General features: G+C 36.9%; 1 protein-coding gene across 2 annotated transcripts in view; it reads left to right on the forward strand.

Moving 5' to 3' along the window:
• The window catches only part of USP46 (ubiquitin specific peptidase 46), a 35,659-nt gene extending 16,240 nt beyond the window's left edge, over positions 1–19,419 (forward strand). For both annotated transcript variants that reach the window (XM_066316992.1, XM_066316994.1), the window contains exons 4-9: positions 656–885; positions 4,295–4,371; positions 9,482–9,565; positions 9,860–10,057; positions 12,044–12,122; positions 13,058–19,419. In XM_066316992.1, coding sequence (XP_066173089.1) covers positions 656–885; positions 4,295–4,371; positions 9,482–9,565; positions 9,860–10,057; positions 12,044–12,122; positions 13,058–13,159 — 770 coding nt within the window. In that variant the 3' untranslated portion in view covers positions 13,160–19,419. The remainder of the gene's footprint in view (positions 1–655; positions 886–4,294; positions 4,372–9,481; positions 9,566–9,859; positions 10,058–12,043; positions 12,123–13,057) is intronic.
• Positions 19,420–26,374: the final 6,955 nt, after the last annotated feature.

Raw genomic sequence — 26,374 nt, forward strand, 5'->3', positions numbered from 1 at the left:
CAGCTGCCTCATGTATATCCTCTTCCCAAGTGCTTTCACACCCAGCCTGTCACCCTTTGGGCAGGATGAGGGTTGGAGGGACAGCTTTAATGCTGTGTGAGTGCTGCTCAGCATCAGCTGAAACACTGCTCCATCATCACCACCACTTTATGCACAGCTACAAAGCACAGCCCCTGTGGGCTTCTGTGAGGAAAGGTAACTCCATCCCAGACACAGCACACAGGCATGTGTCAGCATCCAATGGCTTCAGTTTTCCCAGCCATGTGGCTTACTGTCCAAACTCTGTGATGTTCCTAAGAGTCTGAGGGACATGGAATATGTGGAGGGAAGTCAGTGCTGACTGAAGTTAGGCAGTGTCTAGTGTAAGGAAATGATTTAGGATGAGTCACACTCTTGCTTTCTTCATTGGCTGTAATGGGAGCCTACACAACCCACTGCAATGAGTGTAACTTTCTAGACAGCTGAAGTTAGGTGAGATGAAGCTTCCCCCCAAAAGTGGCTTCACTGAAGCCAGGGTGACTGGCTGCAAAACTGTTCTTTGGGATGATTCCAAATACTTTGCTGAGTAAGGGCCTGTACAAATATTTGGGAAAAAAATTTCTTTCTTGGAGGAAGGGATATTCAGCTGTACAAATCTTGACTCTCTTCTTCACAGATCTCTTTGACAACTACATGCAGCAGGATGCACACGAGTTTCTAAATTACCTGCTGAACACCATTGCAGACATTTTGCAGGAGGAGAAGAAACAGGAAAAGCAAAATGGGAAACTGAAAAATGGCAATATGAATGAAGCTGAAGAGAATAATAAACAAGAACTCACCTGGGTGCATGAGATTTTTCAGGGAACACTGACTAACGAAACTAGATGTTTGAACTGTGAAACCGTAAGCATTGGAGCAGATTTTGTTTTTTTGATTCTTGCCCATTAATAGATAGATACATTTTGTATATATAAATATATGAATCTTTTCAGACATCTGAGAATTGTGGATATTCCTGTAGAATTTACTTCTTGAAGTGAGTATATTCTTTTCTAAAAATTTATTTTTCTAAGCATTACTTGGCTAATCTCTGCCAGGTTTTGCTGTCCTAATACATATCCCTACAGTTCAAATCCTTGCTAGTGAATCAATACCTTTCTTTATCACTGAAATTGTGAGAGAAGGTATTCACATCATATTCATATAATAAGTGAAATGTTAAGATGAAATTGTGTTAATTCCATCTTAAGAGTCTAACAGGTATACAGAGAGTTCATTATTAACAAACTGTTTTCTTTTATCTCCCTAATATTTTCTAGAGGATGATGTCAGTTAGAAATCTCTTATGTTTGAGCTATAAGTAAAACTTAATTTTAGTTGGGAAACCTGTTTGCAAGTCTCCTGATGATTATTGTCTTTTTCAAACACATGTTCCCATTGAAAGAGAGAAGAAATATTTTTTTAAAATTATTCCTGTGAGGTTGCATGAAAGAGTAACACAGATAGGAAAAAAAAAATCTTGTTTGGGGGGAACAGTGACACTAATCTTCCACAAAGGTTGGAATTAACATCACCTAACCTTTGCTTGGTAAAGCAAAGTTGAAAGGCATCAAGGATGAACTCGTTTTCTCAACTGCAGGTGATGGAGATTGTGCAGGAAACTCTCTCCCTCTGTCTCTAGGCTGTTTCATGGAACAAAGTTTTTAGCAGTATCCAGTGTTTTGTTCCATACAGCTCATCCTATCCCCATGGTGTTACTAAGCTGTTGCAATTGTTGGTGCAACAATGCTGAGAACTGGGCCAACAAACTGACCTGGCCTAAGAATGATGTACTTTTACTCAGATCAGTGATGCTACTCTGGGCTTCCACAAAGAAAACACAACTTTACATTAGCTGCATTAAGATGGGAGAAGGTGCCCAGAAAAGGTATCTTCAGGTGGCAAGCTGAGGTTTAGACAACTGAAGTTTGGTGAGAGAAACTCTACCCAGGTCCTACCAGATGTGTAAAAGAACACAGTCTGATATTTCTAATCATAAAGAATAGCTCTGTATTCCAAGAGAATATATATGGCTTTTCCAGGGACTTGGTCAGAGGAGGATGGTGAGGAGAAGAGACACAATAATAGTCAACATGAAAAAAGATATTGAAGCAAGTTTGGAACAAGCTTGTACAAGTGAACACATGAGAGAGATACTGAAAATTAATATTAAATAATTAATTTATTTCAGTTATATATTTCAGTTATAAAATCTTGGGTAATAGCAAGTTAAAATAGGTGAAAGGTTAGAAATATTTTTTAACTCACAATCTTCTCTAAATAGTTGTGGCCTAATTCTAAATCAATATCTCGTGTTTACTTAGAGAAACTGTGGTGAAGTGAGGATGTGTCCTTGGTTAACAGCACAACTGTACAATTCCCTGCTTGTAATTCAAAGGGATGAAGCTTTATGGAAAATGTAGCTTGTCTGTAGCTTCCTCTGAATATAGAAATACTGTATACTCCTCAGGATAAATTTCCAGATTGGTTTTCTTGGATTAGTGACACTTGAAATCTTAGAAAAATAGTAAAAGGATTAAAAGTTATTTCTTTGCTAAAATACTGATAAGTAGTACATGAAGAATCATTCAGATTTCAGCAGTTCTTATTATCACAAATTCTGCGGTTTGAACCTGGTTTTCCAGCTTCCTTTAGTCATTCTTGCTCTAAGTAGCTCATCTTCCCTTCCACCGAATATTTGGTGTGCAGAAATCAATAACAGAATTCTTTGAGGCATTCAGATGTAGCGTGATACTCGCCAAGGACTTTTTCAAGTGTTTAAGTTCTCATGATGTTCAGTGTGTCTGACAGAACTCTAGTTCCAGCTGTAGAGACACAATGTTCTCTGAAGCTTTGTTGCTTTATCTTTCAAATTTTAGCTGTATATTTATGCTGCAGTCAATTGCTGCCAGTTTTGTGGTTTCCTGTCCTCTCTGGGTCAAATCATGTCTTAGGGAGGATTTTTGTTTGAAGAACTGCTGCTTATTTCAGTTGGATGTGCATTATGCCTCTGTACATCTTTGATAATATCAAAATTAATCCAGCCAAAGGTGTTTCTCTGCATTTAGGTCTGACATGGGCTGCATTCACCAAGCTCATAGGATCCCTGACATAACTCGAATATGAGCTCAAGGTGGTACATAATTATCAAATGCACAGAATTGCAAAAATCTGAGCATGAGGGGCTTCTATTAGAACAATGAATTCATCCCCTCACAGAAGTTCTTGATTTGGACTTCACTATTCTCCCATTTCATTTAGTTGTTCTAAGGAAATGCAGCAATAGGAGGTAAAATATAGAGTGTTTATGCAACATTTTATAAAAAATTGTTATGAATACAACTGAATTCATATGCAGTAAGTAATTCTGCAGTCTTTTGACTCAGCTGACGTATTACAAGAATTAGCCATTTGGATGGTTTTTTGTTAATATTAGTTCACCTCTGAGATTAAACACTCTTGGTGAAAAATAATTTTCAATGCAAAAATAAGGATCTGTCATTCTAAAAATATTTGGACTTAATTTTTTTAAATAAAATCTCTTCCTTATAATTTTTCTCCTCTTGCTCTGTCTAAAAAAAAAAAAAATTGGCAATACCAAAATTATTTTGCAAAATATTATCACTGAGCCATTTTTACCTTTAATGTTTTAATTTTTTTAATCAAAATATTGACCAGGAACAATATCCAATGGGGAAATGTAGCCATGTCAACCAGAAGTATAAACCCACCCTTTTCAATACTCACTAGAGAGAAAGGATAACATGGTTAAGTATGACTTTTGTGAGAGAAACATATTTGGAAATTATCTTCATTGCATGCTTAATAATGGAAATAATTATGTAAGAATAAAATGTGAATGTATATTGTAATATGTTATACAAAGGGTAAACAAATTTCTGATTAAAAAAGAAAGTAGACTGTGTTACATAACGAGGAAACATATTTAATGCACCAATCCCAGATAATATAGGGGAGGATAGCTCACCTTTACTGAACATTCAGCTGTCATTAATGGCCCATGGTTGGTGGGATTGGATAACTGGAATAGGCAGCAGTTAAATTATACAAAATTTGTATCATTAATAATAAATAAATAAATATCACATTGAACATTAGCCACACTGAACTAAAAGAAATTAAAGCATTGAAATTAATAATTTTTATTTAAGAGTAATTTCTACAGCAATAAATATCTTTAGCATTTGCTAAAGATATAAACAGCATTTCGATGGATGGCGTCTCTTTTTCACATCTATGTTTTTTGCGACAGGTTAGTAGCAAAGATGAAGATTTTCTTGACCTTTCTGTTGATGTGGAGCAGAACACATCGATTACACACTGTCTAAGGTAAATGAATGCATCTTTTTGGCCGATAGTCCTAACTGCTAGATTTTTCAGGTCTAGTAAGTATAGAAAAGAAAAGTAGAATAACATTTGGATTTGAACTCGCCCTGAGAGTGAGAAAAAGACTTTAAACTGGATGTTTCCTCTAATGACAAAATATACATTATTGTACTTTGCTTTAATCATTTTCTCTTTCAATGTATGTATTTGAAAGGGGAACATAAATCAACTTCAGGGAAAATAATTGATTGCATCGTTGTCTGGAAGAATTGCTGCAGAATAATAATTGGCTTCAAAGAGATTTAAATGTGCTTATCTTTAAGCTTCTACACAAATGCTTTGTTGATTAGGATTTATATGCATACTAAAAGTTAAGTGTGTGTTTTGCAGAATGAGTGCTAGAATCCATGGAGGACAAAATACTTCAGAAGTCTATTTTATTATCATTTCTTATTCTGTGTCTCACCCTAAAATTTCTTATTCTGTGTCTCACCCTAAAATTATGTGAAGTCTTTTATTCTAAATTTCTGTTCTGCTCCTAATATATTCTTACCTTAAAAACTGTAGACATTAAAAAAAAAAATATCAGCCTTACATAGGTGATTATTCTGAGAAATTTAAAATGTCCAGAGTTTTGACATTAATACAATAAATCACTACCTATATTTAAGACCAATATGTTGCTGTTTTAAGATAATGATTATCAATTGGTCAAACTCCTTCAAACTTTAAAATTGCTATCAAGGTTGAAATTGCCTTTATTAGTTATTCTGGAATGCCTGGGAGGGATTTCCTGGTGTGTCATCCCAAGGTGAGAGTTACAGAAAGAGAAAGAATGTGAGGTACTAACTATTTCCTGAATCAGAAAGCAGTGACTTCTCTGTGAATGCAACAATTGTACTAAGTAACTTCTGTTATAATTTAAAGTTTTTTTTCCTTCTCAGCTTGTGTTGGGTCTCCTGTAGGATACTGTAGCACTCCTTAGCCCTCAAGTACTCCACGCTGCATTAATTAGCCTCCCTGTAATAAGTGAGCAAACTAAATAGATGCTTTGGAAAGCTGTGTATTCCCTTTTTTCTGCTGTAGTCTCTTTGTCTTTCCATAGTAACCAGTAGTAGAGGCTTTTGTTTGCACACTTTTGTGTTCTTCACTGTAGCCACTACCCTGAACTTGCCAGTATTACTTACCTTTCCCTATGGTGTCCAAGGCCAATTTGAAATCCCACTGAGCTGCAAGGATGCTGCAATGCCATTTGAAGCCATTTCTAATCTGAGTTATTTGGTTCTGTGGTACTGGAGACTGAGCTCTGACATTTTCTTACAGCTGAGTCTGGTGGGCACGTTAGAAACTGTTGCTGTGTAGAAGTTACCATCTGTCCTTCATCTTTCTCCAGTTTTTTATTTACATTCTTGATCTTTTATATTCTTGGAAATGTTTTGTTGAGAATGGACATTTTTTGTACAGGCAGAGTAAGTATTTCAGTAAAAACACCAATTTCTTCTACTGAACAGTCAATGGCTGTAGCTTAAGATGTGGAAGAACTGCATTTGCACAACTGCAACCAACAGTGAATGGTGGAGTTAAAAATTACTCCAAAGAGGTTAGCCCCTACCTTCATGTCAGAGAGGATGCTTGGCCAACCTGTTCCGGAAGATCTTTTTGGCAGTATTATCTTAATTGTTCATCCCAGTCCTTCCTGTTCTTAACTGCTAGTGAGTTTTTCTTGCTGTGTAATATGAATCTTTAGTGTTCCACTTCAAGTGTATTTCTACTTGCCCGATGTAGTCTAGACATAAACCAAGGGTTACCCCCACTCCTCTTAACAGTAGCTTTTTACATACAAGAAGAATGTAATCACTTTTCATTAAATTTAAACAGCCTAAGGTCATTCAACTTCTCCTTCTCAGGCTATCTTCTCTGGATCTCCACACATGTTCATTACTCTTCAGACTTCTCTCCAATTAGACCTCTCTCTTGAGCTCTATCTTTCTTGAAGTGCTGGTGTCTAGAGCATGGCATAATATTCCAACAGAGATCTATACAATCCTGAGAAGAGTGGATGCCCTTAGTCTTTTTATGTATTCCAGTGTAGTGCCTTTACTCCAACACGCATTTTGAAGTTTACCCACTGTTCCTCTTGGAAATAAAGAAAAGCAAAATCCCGATATTTCTTTTCTTGGGGTGGGAGGTGCAGGCCACTCTTTACAGATGGAACACGAAGAGAGTTATCACCTCTCATCTATTCTGCTTGTGGTTTATGTTAACAACATGTCTACCTCTGTTTAGAAAACATATATTCAGTTAGAATATAAATTCCTTCTCATTGCTGTCTGGTATTATGTGTTATTATGCAAAATGGAAGTGCTTTTGTGGTTTCTTTCGATAGGAACATCCAAGTTATTACTCTTTTTGGAATCTTTGCTGTTTCCTTTCCTTTAACAACTGCTTTGCTGTGTCTTAATATCTTTACGGGCTGCTGCATTTAAAAGGTAAAATACAGAAAAGCTGTGCAAGACAACATTAAAGTATAATGAATCTCTTTACCACTACAGATGGTCCTTGTGTGCACAAGATGTCCAGAGAACAGAAAGAATACAAGCCACTGGCATAGTCTAAATGGGATAGACAGTTGGGCCTGAAGCAATAAAAGTCCAATAACAAAGATAGTATATATCCATCGTTTTTATTTTCGCTTGCACTTGAAAATTTTACCAGTCAGTTCAATCCTGACTTGTGAAATAATTTATATTACACTAATAATTCTCTCATCTCTTAAAATAAAATATTAATATTATTTATGCATACAAACATCTTTCACACTGTAGCAGAGATGCTCTAGAAGCACAAGGTCAATGATAAATTAGTATATCTTGAGCAGGTGTATTTAAAAATTTCTTTTTCTTGCTAAAATAACATATAAGTAGAAATCAGATTGCCTATTAATGGAATAGGAGAGAGTTAGACATACCTTGACACTAGCTTTGCAGGTCTAGGGGAGAGTTCTGAGAGGCTGTGGCTCTTGCACTTGCAGACTTTGTGAACTCCAGTCAGTGATCTACTGTTTTCAACTGCTCAATATCTGTTAGAAATGCCATGCTGAAAATTCTCAATTGCTGAAAGAGCTGCTGAAGTTGAGATTATTTCAATGCCTAACCATTTTTTCAGTGAAACGTTTTTTTCTAATACTACTAATAATAGATACCATAATGCTACTAATAAATAAATATTACTATTAATAATAAATAAGGCTAATAATAGCTATTAATAGCATCAGAATAACTAGTACATTTTAAAAGGAATTCAGAAGCTCTGAGTTTAATTAATTTTCACGGGAGACTTGGCAGAAAACAAACCAATATCTATCAAATTTCTACCATCTGCACATGTTTTTTCATGTTAGAAAAACATTATTTCATTGCTTCACTTTGAGATGGGAAGAAAACTAATAAATTCTCCAGGTTTGTTTGCTTTTTTTAAGTTGAGACTGTAGGCTTTGAAAATAAACATCAGACTCTTTCTCTAACAGCCAACCTGAAACTTTCACAGGCACATTCTACTGAGTCTTATGTTCCCTGCACATATAACTGGTCTTTAATATTTTCTAAAGTTTTAATTCTTCACTTATGATGCCCTGAAACGTTACTGTGTTTTTCAGAGGAATTGGCTGAATTCAGTTAATTTTGTGTTTAAATTCAAACATGAAATCAGGGATTGAGATCAGTGTTTACCACTGAAGCAAATCCTTCCCAGTGATAATGCTTTATGTTCTCCTAGATAAAAAAATTAAACTAATGATCAAAGTTTAGCTGTAACTTATCTTTCAGAGGTTGTATTTTTTTCCTGAATTTCAGCACTTTTTCCTCAGTGTTAAGACCTTATAAAGAAAATAAGTCAGTAAAAGTATTCTCAGTTATTAAAAATATTATGCAGTCATATGTAGTATACTTCTTTGTAATGCTCTGTCAATCTTAAACTTTTATGAAGTTATGTAATTAACTTCTAATATCTATGCCCTAGCAAACTATGCAGTCTTCATCTCTCCCATCTACCCCTGTAGTGATGATGTCAGGAAGAAATAATCATCCAGAATCCTTCCTTTGCCCTGTAAGACAATTCTGGTGCTGCCTTCTGTGAGAGCAGGCTGCAGTTGCAGACAGTGTGGATTCAGTCTTCATGAATGTGAATTGCAGTGGTAGAAGGGAATTTATTTGGGTCTGAATTTGCCTGGAGTTCAGAAGGTAGGGGCACTCAATAAGACAGTTCTGGAATTCTGATATATTTATTTATGGCCCGAATTCACATTTTAAACCCATGTGTTTATACTGCTCAGCTGCAATGTAATACAAGAGGTGACAAAAATAATTATTGTAATTTTTTTTACAGTTAAGTGGCGTTAAGTACCTAAAATTCTGCTGTATAATGTAAAAATACAAAGTGTATCAGCACAGTGACTTCCAGCAGATCTTTTCTGTGAACTGAGAGATGCTATCAAACCAGACTTCCACTGCCTTTGTCATGTCAAAAGCTCCAGCTCCAGAAATATCTCCCAAGTGTATTTCCTTGATCAGGATTTACAAAATTTTCTATACCAGCTGCCTCTTTCCTTTTTTAGAAAATTAAAAAGTATTATCTAAAAACTTCTCAGTGAATGTTCAAAGGTTTGAGGATGCAGGAAACTAATTTCAATTTATTTCTTTTTTGTAAGAGAATTCAAACTTCTCTTATGGAAGAACATCATCAAATGTGAGATATTTGGGGATGGCAGAAGTGCACCTAAAGTTGCTTCATTCTGCAAATAATTTAAAAAGAAACAGAATGTATTCAGTGATTATACCCAAATCTGGGCAGCCTCCCTATGTGAGAGACCAGATAAAGGTCCCATCCTTGACCTTTCATTTGTATCATATAGAGGGCCACAGCTGCTGATACAACTTGTCATAGCATTAAATACCCTAATTCCATTTGCAAACCCCAATACAGCCAATTCAGATGCTTTAGAAAACTGGAAGGGGTGAAGATTTCATCTTGTGTGTCTTTTGGGTTCCAGTTCATCAGCCCAGCTTGGGCAAATATATTAAAATCCTTAAAAACTGATTATTGTATTTATTTACAGAGACTTCAGTAACACAGAGACACTATGCAGTGAACAGAAATACTACTGTGAAACTTGCTGCAGCAAACAAGAGGCACAGAAGAGGTAAGCTAAAAGTAGGCTGTTTCACTATTTCACCATGCCTCTCCTGGGCTCTGGCAAACTTACTCCTAGATATTTATTTTGTTTGGGTATTTACATCCCAAATGCATTCTCTGTGTGGACCAGAGAACCTGCAGACAGATTTAAAGGCACATGTCTTAGTCTAGAAGCTACATTTAGTTGACTATTGTTGCTTAGAAAATGTTTTCATGATGCAGACATTTACTTATTAAGGGAAGAGAGAACGGCTTTGAACGGGGCAGGTGTTTATCATACGTGTCTCTGACGGTTTCACAGGATGAGAGTAAAAAAACTGCCAATGATCCTTGCCTTACACCTCAAGAGATTCAAGTACATGGAGCAGTTGCACAGGTACACCAAGCTGTCCTACCGGGTGGTGTTCCCTCTGGAGTTACGTCTCTTCAACACGTCCGGCGACGCCGTCAACCTCGATCGGATGTACGACTTGGTGGCTGTGGTCGTTCACTGTGGCAGGTAATTGTTGGGGAAGATGAACCAGGGAAACCTTATAAATATGATTGCTTAGCAAAAGATTCTGAAAATATGAAACCTGTAATCGGGATAGAAATGAAAGCTTACTTTGAGTTGTAGGATACTGAGTCTTAGTTACTATATAACCTGAAAACAATGGTCTAGCCAGCTGAAGGAGAATCCCTTTTGATTGAACAATACCTTTCTGCTGGCTAAGGGATCCAAAGGTCAATGTAGCAAAACAGAAGTCTAAAGAGTAGTTTTTAGAGTTTAAAATAAAACACAGTATGGTAATGTAGTAGTTCTTACAGGCTGTATGTAGATTCTCTAGGATTTTCTGTCTTGTGTTGGTTGGTCACTGTAAATTAGAATATTCATCACAAAAGGAGATATAATGTATTGTAACAAGAACCTCACCCTCTTACCTCTCCTCTTAACTCTCACCCTTCCTCTTCCCCCTACTCTTGCTCTCTCCTGCTCTCTCCCCCTGCCCTTTGCTCTCTCTCTCCCTTCTCTCTCAGCTCTCACTCTGCTGTTCTCTCTCCCTCTCTCTTTGGGACTCCCCTCCAGCCCAGGCTGGTGGCTGAAGGCAAGGCCCTTTTACCCACGACCCTTGCAATAAAATCACATGTTCTAGAATATACAGGTTAGCAGAATTCCTTGTCCCAGCTGTCCACGGATTTGCCTACAGTCAATGTGCTCTCCTGTGTATCACAAGCTGTTCCCAGATGTTTGCCAAGGGCAGGGCTAGCCCTTATGTCCTGGTTTAGGTCAAATTTTGGAGGAAACCTCTGAATGGGGTTCCTCTGGGGAGCAAACCCAAACGGCCCCATCCCCAGCTGGTCCAGGAAAAAAAGAATTTCCTCAGAGAAAAGTGGAAAAAACTATTTATTTAACAAACAAAATGCCCACGGGCATGAGGAATGGAAAAAATTAAACAACAAAACCTCTCACTGCTCTGAAGATGGATGGCAAATTGAGGAGGCTCTTGCCAGAAGTTAGCCTCAGTCTTTCTGGTGCTGGAAAATGCTGAGGTCCAGGCCCTGGTGGGCCATGGATGCTGGATTTCAGAGACTTCTCTGAGTTTTCAGTACAGAGCAGACTTAAACAGTCCCAAGAAAAAGAGAGAAAAACAGTCCAGGAAGCTTCTTTGCCTCAGCTAGCTAAACTAACTAAAAAGAAAAAAAAAACCCTCTCCCGAGTATCCGACAAACACACCGTCCCAAGGAAGGAAAAAAAAAAAGGAATGTGGGGAGTGAACATTTTTCAAAAACAAACTGCGAGTGTCTTCTCCCCTGCTCACCCTCAGAACCACTCCTAAAGGCACAGAACACCACCTACAGCACACACAGAACAGACGATTGGGGATACAGAGGCATCATGGTCACCCCAGGACACCTTACAAGTTGGAGAATGGGAGGCAAGGCTTAAAGCCTGCTGCTGCACAGGCTTGCATGTGTCTTAGGCTGAACTATTTAGCCAACCTCCCTCATAGTAAATCAGAACTTGTGTAAGAAATGATGTCTCAGGTCTCCAAAAGTCACAAGTTTGGTTTAAATTGATGAAACTGCCTCCTTCCTCATAAGACCCCTTAAAGAAGTTGAGAGCCAGGACTCTATGAGGGTCAAAGGCTGCCATGTAGGCCCCACAACAGATCACCTTGGTCAGTTTTCCCCCCCTATACTTAGTTCTTAAAGTTTTAAAAATATTTGATGCCTACCATGAGCAACTTGTTAAGTGCTCTGTAGGGTAATTCACTAAATGGTCCTGGCACATATGAAAACAACACCCTTTGCTTTCAGTTGATCAGTTTTGCAACAAGTTAAAATAAAAAGGTAAAAAAACTAAATGTCTAGTGTACCACTACAGGTGGATTTGCCATGTTTTTCATAACATTTAGTTATAATTCATCATTCCTAAAGAAATGTGACTTATCAAAATGAACTCAGTAGTATATTCTAATATTTTGGGGGTTTGTTTTTCTTTTAGTGGACCGAATCGGGGGCATTACATTACTATTGTGAAAAGTCACGGATTTTGGCTCTTGTTTGATGATGACATTGTAGAGGTCAGTATGCTTAAAGTCACGAGCACAACTTTTGTATTCATTTTTACTTCCTTACTTGGGGTTAAAATTCTGATACAGAACTTGGGTAGAGATTACCAGTCTGCAAAACCACAGTTTGGTTGTAATGGTTATTTCAACTCTGTTATGAAGCTTGTAAACAAAATTATTAATCCTGTAGTTTGTGCTCTGTCAGTATCAGAGAGCCTTTTATTTCATAGCAACATCAAATGTTTTTAATACCAGACTTTAAGAGTTTAATTTTGAATGTTTTCTATATCTAATAAAATCAATTTTATTCATTAAAACCTTATCACTTGGTAAAATTGGACTAGGTAAAACTGGCATTGCTGTAGAATTTTCAGTTTTGAATAGGGAAGTTACAAGACAGTCTGAATTGTTTTGTTGATCTGGGATTTCCTGAATGTAGATTAGAGTAGAATCTGTCCCATAGCTGTTGCAGATTCAGAATGTCTAAGCATTTTGAAATTCAATCTTGTGCAAACCCTTTATGTCATTGTGGCACATTGGCAAAACTGAGGTTTCTAGTCTGATTCCCCAAGAGGTAAGGAAATATGCACTGGGGTGCTGGATGGGGCAAGTCTTGAAGAAGGTTTCTGAAAACTTGAGAAAGATGGGATCACATTGTCACATTTCTGTGTTTTAACAGTGTTCATTACTGCATTCCAAGGAGTCTCTCTGTTATTGGAAAAAGCCTAATTCAGTTAGGTTCAGTGACAGAAATATGCCTATGACTTTGAGATCAGGAAGGCTCAGCCCCTAATCTTTACCTTTCCACTGCTTAAATTGCAAACAGAATTTGCTAATTGCTACCTCTAAACAAATAGTTGAATATCCTTTTGTTCATACAGTCATTTAATCTGTGTTTGGTACTTGTTTTATCTGACAGCATATTGAAAAAAATGTTTATTTTGCAGAAAATAGATGCCCAAGCTATTGAAGAATTCTATGGTCTCACCTCTGATATTTCAAAAAATTCAGAGTCTGGCTACATTTTATTCTATCAGTCAAGAGAGTGACTTGGCAAACTGTGATAATTGTGCACAAGGATGCTGCACCCAAAGGAAGGTGTTGGCTCCCCTGAACTGACTCTTACACAGACCACATCTCGGATGGTGGAACAACAATACACTGTCTCCTATTCAATGGTCTATGTGGTGTTGACTCTAACCGTCCATTTTTCACATTCAGAACTTGGGTTTGGGGGGTGGGGGGTGGTTTGTGGTTTTTAAGTCTGATTGAAGAGCTAATTGAAGTCAGATTTTAGTGGAATTTATATGGACTAACATTTACAGATATTAAGATCTGGATGTCAACTGTTAAACCCTATCCAGCTAGAGTAGTATTTTATATGAAAGTGTTCATTACATTTAGGGCAAAATTATTTAAAACTTTCTAGATGGTTCTGGAGTGTGTTGATTTACAAAGCATTCCTATAAATACATCCTGACATATACTTACCCCTTTTAAGTCTAAGAAAAAAAAAATCAATTTCATGATAGTTTGAGTTGTGGTTGTTCAGGGGATTTTTTTACATGATACTCTGCTGCAGAAAAGATATTCTTCCAAAATCATTTCAATTTTGGTTGTTCAAAACTTTCAGTGTGTAACCACTGACCTGAAATTCACATAGGAGGATTTAAATGACACTGGAATTAAGTAATTCTGTATGTTCAGTCACTTTGTCATAAGATGGCAAAGATGAGGTGAGATTTCAGAACTTACAGAGCACTGGAAAAAAGACAGTAAGATCACACATATGATACAGAGATAAATTGCTTTTATAAAGATTTATCTTTTGTTAAAATGATATCATAGTTTGTTTACTTTGATTACAACACTGCTCACATGTAACATATCCATCAGGACTGAAATGATCCAGTCCATTTAAATAAGCATTGTTTGTACATAAGACACAGCTTGATCCTGAAATTTTCTAAATATCTGTAGGTCCCATTTTTATTTCTCAAGACAGAGTCTATTTCTGAGAAACATAATACATAGCAACCACTAGTGTCATGCTATCATGTGTATACCATCCTTACCATTTTGTCATATTTGACAGAGTTTTGTCACCACAGGAACAAATAGAGATCTGGAGTGCTTGATTTCAAAATTAGTGCAAAAGGCTTAGTTTGTGATTTTCCTGGGTGAATTTGGCTGCCACTTGTCATGCACTGGCTAATAAAATTTCTGAATTCACCTGAATACCTGAATTTGGCAAATAATAAATGTAGAAGAAAGTATCAATAGGGTTTGAGAAGGGATTGACGGTGGCTTGAGTCAGTTGTAATGCTGGGTGAATACCTTTTCCAGTTTGTCATATTCACTTTGTTATACAATTCTTGAACTTCTGTATCCAAAGCCCTATTCCAATGACATCAACAGCAAAAACACTCTTCTTGTCTTTATGAGGACGGATGGTTGGTTCTGGTATTTATTAGGAAATATTCTTATCTCACAAAATATATTTCTACCTGTTACATTTTATTCACTCATGTATTTATCAGACAATGTTGCTTTTTTTCTTTTCTTTAAGAAGCCTGCCTGACACTTTATGGCCAACACTCCATTTCAAGAAATGGCTTTTGAAACGCAGCTACATCTCACATTTTAGTCTTCTGTAGAAAAGATAATGTTTTTTGTTGTACTCTACTGTGAACATGAAATACCTTTTGTGAAATATTGGTGAAAATGAAGTAGCTTTTCCTGTAACACCATCTGAAGTTCAGTTGGATTTATCAATGGCCATTTTGTAAACTAAGGCAATGTAGCACTTTACACTGAAAGAGAAACAGGAGCAGACTTTTCAGCTGAAATTATTTGTGGTTTATCATGATATTGTACTGATGCAAGAAAACAGACGTGGAATGTAACCTTAGAGGATTTGAGTGAATGACAGTAATGTCTACAGAGATCACTCACATGAATGAAGGCTGGTATGCAGCTCAAGACAAGCATAATTAGGATGCAGTTCTCATTCTTTTATTGATGTTAGAATGAAATGTTCTGTCTCTAATACGGAAGACAGACATCTTACAGCAGACTTCAACTCCCACTGAGACCCAGGAGCTTTTCCACTGAAAAGCTAAACCTGCAAATGCCTCTTTAATTGATTTATTTATAAATATTCAGAATTTCTGTAACAAAATATAAAAATACTGGCCTTTTAAAAATGGATGAGGTTTCTCCACTGTGAATGAAATCACTTTCTAGATCAGCATTAATCAGTGCTGGTCCAAAGATCTGTATTTTGCAGTTTACTACTGAACATTCTTACAGCATTCTTTAGTCTTAAAAGATTCAGCAAAATAGATATTCTTAAGGTATGATTTGAATCTTCAGGGCTCATGTTTATATGAAAAGTAATTTTTCATAAAAATATTTTAAAAATCAGTTCTATTTTAGGAAATATTTTCTTTATTTCAACAGAGTTACGTGAAAATTGGTTTTTAAAATGTTCATAGTTTGAATTAATATTTAAATGCTAAACTACAGGATAACACTATCTGGTTTTCTACAGTGCAAGACAGCTTTAGATTGTAAAACATACAGATCATTGCAGTAAATTATTGAGAGTAAAATTACTAGAATAAATAAACTGTTTCATAAAGTATGAAAAAGAATTTTTAATTCATGCTAGCCCATGAAAAGATCACAGCACTAATCCAGCATCAGGAGTCTGACATCAGCTCTGAAACACTGTGGAATGCACACTTAATATTAACACTAGATAAACTAGAGAGCATTTTCTTTTGATTAACAAAGTTGCAGTCACAGTTCTATGATTTGGTTTAGTCTCCAATGTGCTGAATGACTTCAGTCCAAAAGCTGTCTGTCACAGCAGGGTGAATAGTGCCAGTCTAGCCAGAGGCCTTTGTCAAATAAGGCACATTCACTCAAATTTTGCAGGATTGGGATCCCCACAGGAACAATCATATTGTGTAAAGTATTTTAGTTGATTAAATAAAGCATAATCCCTTTTCTCTTATGCTTATGCATAGATTTCCGGTCCCTTGTGAAAGAATGGAAAAATGCATAAGACCATAAAAGCTTTTCAGGTAGCAGCTAGAAAACAAAATGCTAGCACAGATCTCTAATACTACTCTGTGCTTCCCTAAAATGGCTGTATTATATGGTGTCAGGTTTATTAAGTCTAACAAAAACTGAAGTTTTCCAATTGTTTCCCATGCTGTTGCTGAGATGCATTGTCCATTTATAAATATTATTACTACATTCTCTACTTAGAAAAAAAAAATTGTCTTGTGTTGTGTTTCCACACCACCACAGTGCTGATGAATCTTAGAGGATGAGCTCAGAGCTCAGCTTTTCTATTTCCAAGAAGAGGCTGTTGGGATTTTATGGAATTTCTGATCTGGGGACGTAGCAGAGGGTCGCAGAAGAGTGGAGTGATGGAAATGAAACAGAACACCTTTTGGAAATTAGGTCCCAAAAATCTCGATTCTATTTTAACAATTTAGTTACCCCAGAGGACTAGACTATGTATGAAAATCTTGTTCCTGTAGCAGCTGGAGTAAAGAAAACAAAGCAATAGGAGTGTCCTTCATATCAAGTTTAATAAAAATATTAAAGACCTAGCAAAATTAACTGAAATTCACCTTACACCATGGGTCCTAAAGTGCTACCACAACCTGTATTTTATCTTCACATGTTACATTTCAGTCACTCATCTGTTCCAACATCGTGTAGTTGGCACCTGGGCTGACAGCTTGCAGCTGCCAGTGATTTGATGCCTCTCAACAGCAGACCCTCCCTGTTTTATCTCTTTTTTGTTGCACATGGCTGATAGTTGTGAGCAGTGTCTTACAGCTGAATGAATACTAGAAATTTTAATAAGTTTTAGCTGGGTATCTGTTCTTTGCTAGTATCTTTTAGAAAGGTTTGTTTTAATTTATTTTTCTTTTGTTGGTCTGTTACTCTGTATAATAACTTATGTGGTTAATCCTATTCATTTAGCTTTAATTTTTATGTGTTTTGTTGTGTTGTTTTTTTTTAATGTAATCAACCTAAGCACTTTAAGCAACAATGTCAAACTCGTGAAATTCCAATCAGCTTAATATTTTTATTTTGTCTTACTGCTTTTGCAGCTGTTTGCTTGTGATCCAATATCTTTAGTTACAACTCAATTTCCATTTTTAGGCTTGTAGTTCTAGCTGGGTTGTAAAATTGGAAGGCCCAAGCATTTTCATACATATTTATTTATGTATAAAAAGGACAGAGCACTCACTGTGTGTCTGCTATACACATCAGTGTGTACCTGACGAGCTGCACTCTCTGCACATTTCACAGCCTCTTGTGTTCTCTGCTGGCTAACCCATCTGAGGATGACTCTAATACTTCCATCTGTGACACAATTAACAATGACTAGAATTTTAAAAAGTTCCAATTCTTACAGGAGAATTCTCTTTTACCAGACACAGAATCGGCTGTCAATCAGCTGATAATACAGGTATTGCTCTCTCTGGTATTTTATCAGAGCTCTGTTCAGTCTCAACTGTGAATAATCTGATGAGCCACAATCATTCTTGGCTACTGTGCGTGCACTGGCAAGGAGAGAAAATTTTTGCATCTTTCTTTCTCTTCACTTGGGCAAATATAAAGCAAAGAGATAAGTGCTTGTGAAAAATGATGTTTTTTAGAGGACAGCATCTGTGGTGTCCATATCAGAAAGTCACTGACTTTCTGTGTTGTTAATACGAGGGTTATTCCTAGTGCTTTATATATTGTATTCTTTGATCAATGAAAAGACCAGAATATTTTCCTGTTGCATCTGTTCTGATACTTAGGTGTTTCTTCTCCATTTAACATGGCCCTTACTATGTAAATAGCCCTTGGCAAGCCTTGATAGACACCTATTTAATTTCTATCCAGTTAATATGCATTACTTCAAAGAGATTGCTTGAACCTGTCTACAAGATTTATTCAGATAACACAATTCTTTTGCATACAGGGTCAAATAACACCTATCAGGAGGTATGTGCCCACCTGATGGGACCATCTGGTTAAACCCACACCATTTTACATTCTAATGATTCTTAACCCTCTAGGGGGTTTGCTTGCCGGCTTTGCCTGTCTGATTTAATATGAAACTGCAAATAACTCCCTTTATTCATGGTCTCAAAGTTGCTATGACTCTTTAATAAATTCTGTTTCATTTGGTTATCAAGACTGGGACTATTGTACTATGTAAAATAGATTAGCTTGCGTGTGCCATTCACAGCAGTCAATTTACCAGCCTAATGCTTCTGATGAAGGCTGTTGCAGGTGGCAACTTCACTGTATGTAAGAATATGAAAGAGTAAGTAACTTTTCTGTGATAGCTCAGTGGGCCAATAGAAGAAGCTGGACTGTCATGCAGCTTCCTAACCTCCATCTTCTAGGTAATCCTGACCCTTCTCAAAGGGTTCCAAAGTGGCAGGACTAAGTCCTTCATGAAGACATCTTGCAGTTCACGTTGCTTGCTGCTGTAATTAATTAATGAGTATTTGCAGCCCCTCTGTCTCCACTTCCCAAAATCTCATTAATAGATATACATTCCTTGAAGAGGCTGAGCTTAAACCTCAGCTTTGTATTTGCAGTGGTGTTCATGTTTGAAATGTCCCACACCAGACTCTGGCCATAAAATAAATTGTTTCCTAGTCCTCTCTCAACTCTCATTCTAACAGCAAGAGCAGCATCAGGGCAGCCCTGTTACAGGTGCCAGTGCTTTCCATGGAGACAATTTTCTAGTCTCAGTGGCTTTCATTAAAAAAGACCTAACACAAGCTCCATTATCATGATGCTTTAGGAGTAAAGCCACCAACTCCTGTATTTATGAATATGAATGTAGGGTAGGAGGAAGAAGAAAGAGAAGAGGATGAAATATGAAAAGGGTTTGTTTTTCTCAGAGGCTTTGAATACGTGTATCTGTTTGTAAATATATAGGCTCTCTCTACCTTGTCAATGCAATCATAACAAAACTACTTAAATTTTGTGCTAGTTTTTTAAATGGAATAAGAGGTAGCAAAATCATGAGGCACACAACTGGGGACGCCTACAAATACTGGATTTCTAGTACAGCGTACAATACTCAGTGTATGTGTACAGATGAATATCTGCTCTTTTTAATCATCATGTACATGTAATTGAACCCTGCGCCACCTGCAGAACTGTAAGATAAAAATCATGTTGGTTATTAAGGTTGTAACATAAGAAAACAGTATTTTCTCCTGTTAACATGTTTATATTTTACATAAAATAAACTCCCTAGCTGATCTCGCTTCCATTCAATTTGCTTTGACTTCAGCTGGAGCCACACTAAGGCTGGGTGTTGATGTTGGTTGTTGCACAACATCTGAATGTCAGATGCCTGTGTTGTTACAGATGCCAAGACTACTGGTGTTTGGTTTTTATTTAATTTAATGTTTATTTTATTTAATTTTATTTTATTTAATCACATTTTAAGTGACTTCTCACTTAAGTGAGAATATTTCACCACATGGGCTGACTACCTCTGAAGTGTTTTAAGAAATTTTGCAAGCAGTTTGAGTTGTCTTGGTAGAATATACATACAATTGAATGACTGAGGTGTACCCAGGTAAAGCACACCACTGACCTTGTCAATGTTTCTGAGCTTCAGTGTTTCAGCTAAAACTGAAGAGAATAAAAATCAGCCAGAACTGAACTCCCTTTTACATCAGGGAACAACGAGCTCTTTTAGCTTGGGATTTTACCTGTGGCTAATGGAGTGGGAAAAGATTTTGCTAATGAGGTCTAAAAATTTTGTCAAAAAGAGTTGAAAGGTTCCTGTTGTCTGCTGATTTTCCTTTAGTTGTTCATTAACAAACACAATTTACATTCTCAAAAGGGAGGTAAGTACAAGTCTGGCGTTTCTTGCTCTTGTCTAAATGGATTCTCTTTATATCTTCAGAATCATTTATGGAACTGAAATCAAGTAGAGCTGTCAAACTGCATGTCATATTTATAGCTAATACACTGTAAGACTTATGACACATCAGACTATCAAAGGATTGGGTTGAAAAACACTTCATATCTTACAGTACATATTTCCTCTCAAATTAAAAGTATTTGAAGTACCTTCAAATTTATTCCTGGCTTATTAGGACATAAGCATTTGACTGCAGGTTGGATACAGAAATTTTAAACACAGGAGATGACTGAAATAAATAATCACAAATCCATCCTTTTAAAACATTTTGAAGTAATAGAATTTATGATGTACAAATAAAGAAACTAAGAAAAAGTTTCCAGTGGCAGATTCATAATCACTCTACATCAGCTCCACTAGAATTTCTCTCACTTCAGAAATGCACTTTCCTAGAAGCTGATCTTTACCTGTATCTCTGTTCTGTATTCTTTTGTATCAATTAATCATTTTACATTAGATTGGGTTATGTTCTGTGCACCAGATAACCAGAGAAATGCTAAAAATATAATTTAATCTGAATTGAAAAGTCAGATATGGTAGGAGAAAATTGTAAGGTTACTCAATTAAGTGTACTCACCAGACTTCAAACAATACTCATTAGACATGACTAAATTCATGACGTGGAAAACCACGTTCCACATTTCTGAAGATATTGATTTCCTTGAATGCTTGTGTGCAACTTAAAAATCTAGTAAAATTCTAGTAAAGAAGATAAATAGGGCAACCATTTTTGATATATATACGTACACACATACACACACATATATATGGCAACATTTTAATTATCTGTTCTGAAAAAAACTTCCCCTTATTAATTTTTTTACAAATACTTTGAGATCACTCCATCACCTTGTTAAATTTCACTCACCCTCACTGCACAATGCAGAGTTTAACCAGTCACAAACACTGCATCTGGTGCTAATAGTGCATTTCATCTCACCATGAATAGAGAAACAGCAGAGGAGTCCACACCCTGGTGTTTGCAGATTGTCCCGGGATGCACGAAGAGACCTACCAGGATCAAATAAAAGTCAAGAGGTGGATAAGGCTGATAAAGACTTTTTTCCAAATCACTGCAAGGGTAAAATAAAGAGGTCAATGCTGAATGAAATTTGGAGAAGACAGAGTGAAACATCCTTTGGATTTCATTTGACTCATATATGAGAAAAAATATTCAAGTCAGGTACAAAGCAGAACTAAATGTGTTGAAACAGAAGATACAGATGTTGCAAACCAGACACCACAAATGCCTAGAGAGTAAATTTTACCATCAATCTGTAATTGATGGTAATTTACTATAGCTGTAAAGAAGCTGCAGGTAGGTTTGCAGCTTTACAGTGGCATTAGTAATAAGAGAACCTGAAATAAAGTTTCTTATGGCATCCTCATAAAAATTTTGCTGTGCAGAGCTGTGTTTTCTGTGCAGCTGTAAGGCATGGTAATGTGTGGAACACGGTGCACACTGGAGAAGAACTACTGCTACTACTGCTGAAGGTGTGATTATCTCTGCTCTTTGAAAACAAGCTCCAGGAGCACAAATAAAATCTTAGATTTTATTTATTCACTAATCATGTAGTTCTCACTCTCACTTATGAAACATTTTTCATTCTCAGGGTGGTTCAGCTGATAATCAAATAACTTTCCAACTCTTAATTCGGTGAAAATGGTAAAAATTGGGTAATGTGTACCAAAATCCATATATATATTAGATAACTTCAACTTGAGCTGAATCTGGCCACCACTCAGCTAGAACAGTTGAACCATAGGAACACTCACCAGCTTCTCAGTAGCTGCCCTGCTGACCTCTTCACTCCTGGTGATGCCTGGAGAGGCTACCTAAAGCAGAATTAAAGGATAAAGGTAGGTATTACTGAAAGGACTTCACAAGGTTCACCTTGGGCAGTGCAGGGCTTTTACAGAGACTACACCCAAGATGGAAAACAATCACAAGTTTTTCAGACAGATGGAAGTTTGGTCTATTTGCATATCAAACATTAAGTGGTAATGTAATCCCATTCCCCCAGCTTGCTCTGCCCCATTCACTTTTTATTTACAATTTTCAGGGCCTGAGACAGTAAGGTGTCCTTGAGTTCCAGGCCTATTGTTTTGTCTGAATAAAATAGGAGAGCAGTAGTTGACAGGTTTTAAAGTTATGAACTAAAGCAGTACTGATCTGAGGAATATAACAGCTAAAACTTAAGGCATCACTGGATGCAGTTCAAAGTGAAGAACTTGTAGCACATTATTTCAGGATAACCTGATGCTTTGCTGTCTCTCACACAGCTCATCTTGCCTGAAACACAGCCAAGGTTACACAGGAAGTTTGTCATTACAGCACTTTCCTTTCCAAGGAATGGTTTTCTTTTGCCTCTTAGTAATTGCTAATTGTTACATACTAGCAGAAAATATTAGGTAAAGTAAGAGTGATGTCATTTATTTCTGGTTTATTTCTCTTTCTTCATTCTGGATATACATTTTCAGATGAACTAAAGTATTCTGAGGTGAAGTCACAGATTTAATTCTGCAAGATAAATAGTTCTGGCAGAGACCAGTGATGAAAATTGGTGAATGTGAAACCACTACACTAAGTCAGCAGCATGACACTCTCTTGCCCATCAGAATATGAGGGCAACATGAAGCCCAAAAGGTAAACAGAATTCTTCCCTCCTAACCTTTAAAACTACGATATTTTTAAATACTCCAGCACAGGTTACTAATCCTACTGTTGACATTTATGGGATATTTCTGGGCATACTGCATCACTATCCTGTCACGTTGTTTCAACCAATATTGAATCAACCAAACTTTTGCATTAACATGCTTCAGAGTAGTGTTCAATATTTGTATTAAATTGTATTTTTACCATGACTTAAAGAACATGGTTCTTGTTAATGAAAAGCTTTATTTTAAGGCAATGTTACACATTCATACTTATTTATTCCCAAATGCAAAGGATGAGGAAAGACAATCAGTTGATCCTAAAATAAGTGGTGCTGCAGAGCACAGACTGTGCCCAGCCAGTGTTTGGTGTGGTAACAGCTGGGAGTAACGGCTCACTGTTTAGTGTCTCTGTTTAGTTGTCATGACACTTGTAAAAGTGATGTACCTGGAGAATGTTTCCTTAATATAGAATCTCTTGCTCTCACTCCTGTGCAGCCATCCCCCACCTCCAGATACTGAGCTGAAAACAAACCACTGCATTCACCATGCTCTAAATACAATTTAATTTTATTTATTCGAGGGTATTTAACCCAACATCCCTGTAATATGATAATGAGTCATATCCCTCAAGTGATTTTTTTTTTCATGAAACTGTGCTAAATTTTAATTCATGATAAAATTTCCTAGTGAAAAAACCCCAAGATTCAGGTCCTTCCCCAGTGGCAGTCCTTTAGTCATATTTCACACCCTTTACATTGGGGTGTTGGCGGGTTTTTTCCTATTAGCCATTATGTATGGACTTCTTTATTTTCCTATTACTTCTGTGATTTTGGACACTATCATCCAGTATTCCAGCTCTCCTTGAATGGAAGAGTACTTATCTTCTCCTTCTCCGAGGGATTGCAATGCCAGCCCACCAACTTCATTTTTTGCAATTTTACCGCCATTTACTAGCCTGTATTATTGGGTACATTCATAGGAATTATCCTTTGAAGAAAGTATGCTCAGAAAAGCAGCCAGGGCTGCAGATTGCATAGGCAAGTCTGAGCTTTCCATTCTTACCCCAGTCAAGAACTCATTGTATTACATGAGACAAAGAATGCAACCTCTCTCTTCCTCTCTTTGTCAACTAGAAAATGAGTAAGCCAATATTTATATACATCAGTGAACCATGGAGTTTAGATCAGAAAAGTAGAGGCTGCAACCTAAAATAGTGCAACGTGCACAATAATTAGGTTATCACCTTTTTTTCCCCATTTTCAGGTGGTCATCAATTAATAATTGCAGCACTCCTTTGGAGGAGGGAGATTTGTAGACATTAAGACAAATTAACTGCTATTTGACAGATCTTTACAAAAAAACAACAAACAAATATCTAGAAGTGGCAGGAATTAATTCAGTGATACAAATGTGCTCCAAGTTTGTCTTAAAAGGTCAGAACTATTGGGTGTTATTTGCAAGCAACATACCCCCTCACAAACCAGTCAGCGTGAAAAAATCAGGTCCAGCTCAGTGTCTCTCACCATGACTATATCTAGGGATCTCAAAGGAAGGGGAGAAAACTCTCCTGCAGACGGCTTATGAGATAAATGGCCCATTAAAGATCACTTCCTTAGAAAGTCATGGAAGTTTACAAGGGAAAGAAACTTTCTATCCAAGCTTACTCAGTTTATGGTTGCATTTTTTACAGATAGGAACTAAGCTGATGGGTTATGCGCTGTGTATTGTCTCATACCTCATGTATTTGCTTAGCTAATTTCCCCTAAAATATTTTGCTATCCATAATCATTTTCCATGTATGCCTTAGATAATAAGATGCTATCACGTTATTTACAGCATTATTTATTATTACTTACCTTGGGCCTAGGAATGATTACATGGATACATGAATATTAACAAAACTGACCTAACAGGAATAAGATAATAGCAAAAAAACTAGCCAACCAAAAAAGCCAACAAACAAACAAACAAAAAGAAAAAAAGGGAAAAAAAGAGAAGCAGCCCTTTAATGGCTTTATAAAGTTAAATAGCAAACTGGTGAGGATTTTTATGGAAACATTTTTTTTCCCGAACTTTGTCCTTGGATTATCTTACTCTTGGGTTTCGTACTCTTCATTTTAATCTTATTTTTCATATCTGCAAAGCAGAGAAGTCAGCTGTTATGGCAACGTTCTGGGAAGAAAGTGGTTAATGTCCATGAAGAGGAGTACGAAATGCTGTGTTCCCTTTATAAAGGGCAATTCCCCACCCACATGGGCATTTGGAGCTCATATGGATGAGGTTTCCAAATAACCCACGTTTTGAGGCTGGAACAAACAATTTGCAATATTGCAGAAGTGAACCATCCTCAACTGTCGCTGTGGTTTAAAAAGCTGCTGCTCATTTCTAATGTTCAGTTTGATCAGACCCTTTTAACTGGTCACCAAACAAAGAAAAGGCAAAAGCTTATAAGATCTTTTCTAGGGGAAAATTCTAACTCAGCTGAATGTTAATTTTATAATGCTGTCCAGCTACAGCAGAATAATTTGCTTTTGCTTCCTCCCCACACTCAGCACAGTCAGGAAGGGACTCCACAAAACTTTCTCAGCTTCTTTGAACAAGTTAGCAAAGCTGTGCCTCTGGGTGGCTTTGTGCTTAACTGAGAGACACTTCATGCAACAAATAAGTGAAGTCAAGGAGTTTACACCACAAGGTCACCGTCCCTTGGTTTCAGCCATATCAGCCATGTGAAACAAAAACGTTTTGTTCTTAGTCCTTTCATTTGGGGACATTTACCAAGTGTTGCCTTCACTCTTTGGTTTCTACTTAACCATCTAGTAATCACCTCAGCATTCCCAGATTTTGGGAAATCTGGACCTGAAACCCATTCCAAGTTTTATTTGGTGTGAAAACATAAGCAATACTTGTTTCTAGAAGCAGCACACCCAACTGACCTCAGTGTTAGGACTGTTCTGGGTTTGATAAGCCATTTCTAAATGGTTCAAATCCATTTACAAGGGTGAAGGCTGGGTAACTTGTGCCCACCCTCCTGCTGGGTGATACAGTGGATTAGATAACTAATATAAGTGTGTCACACAGGAACTTGTAAGTGGCCAGGATTTTTTCTAAACAATTAAAACATCACCCCCTTTTACTTACCTCTCGGTCAAAGGCGATTTCACGCACAAAGAGCATCGTGTGCTCAGGTGGGAAATCTGTTAGAGACAGTGGCAGGAGAGGAGATGGATGACTGCCTCAGGCATGAGCTGCAGGGCATGGGCATCCTTTTCCTCCGTGGTGTCCTGCAATGCTAATGAGAACATCAAATATCATCCCACTGTTACTTCATAAAAAATATTATTCTTAATACTATGTGTTTCCACTCAAGTGTTTTGCAATAGAAACTTCTCTTCCCGTTGTTGTTTCCTCTAAACTGTAGCACAGATATTAATTCAAATACAGAAGTTGCAATAGGAGAAAAATGTGATTTTAGTTCTCAAATAAAGTTTATTTCCTTAGTAGCAGATGCATTCTGACACTGAAATCATTCAGACTGGAACTGTATTTTCCTCTTGCAAAAAAGCACTGCTTTTCTTTCCCCCAAATCCTACCTGCCATCCTTCCATAATTGGAATTTAATAAATAG

Source organism: Sylvia atricapilla, chromosome 4, assembly GCF_009819655.1.
Source record: "Sylvia atricapilla isolate bSylAtr1 chromosome 4, bSylAtr1.pri, whole genome shotgun sequence".
NCBI classification, from domain to species: Eukaryota; Metazoa; Chordata; class Aves; order Passeriformes; family Sylviidae; genus Sylvia; species Sylvia atricapilla.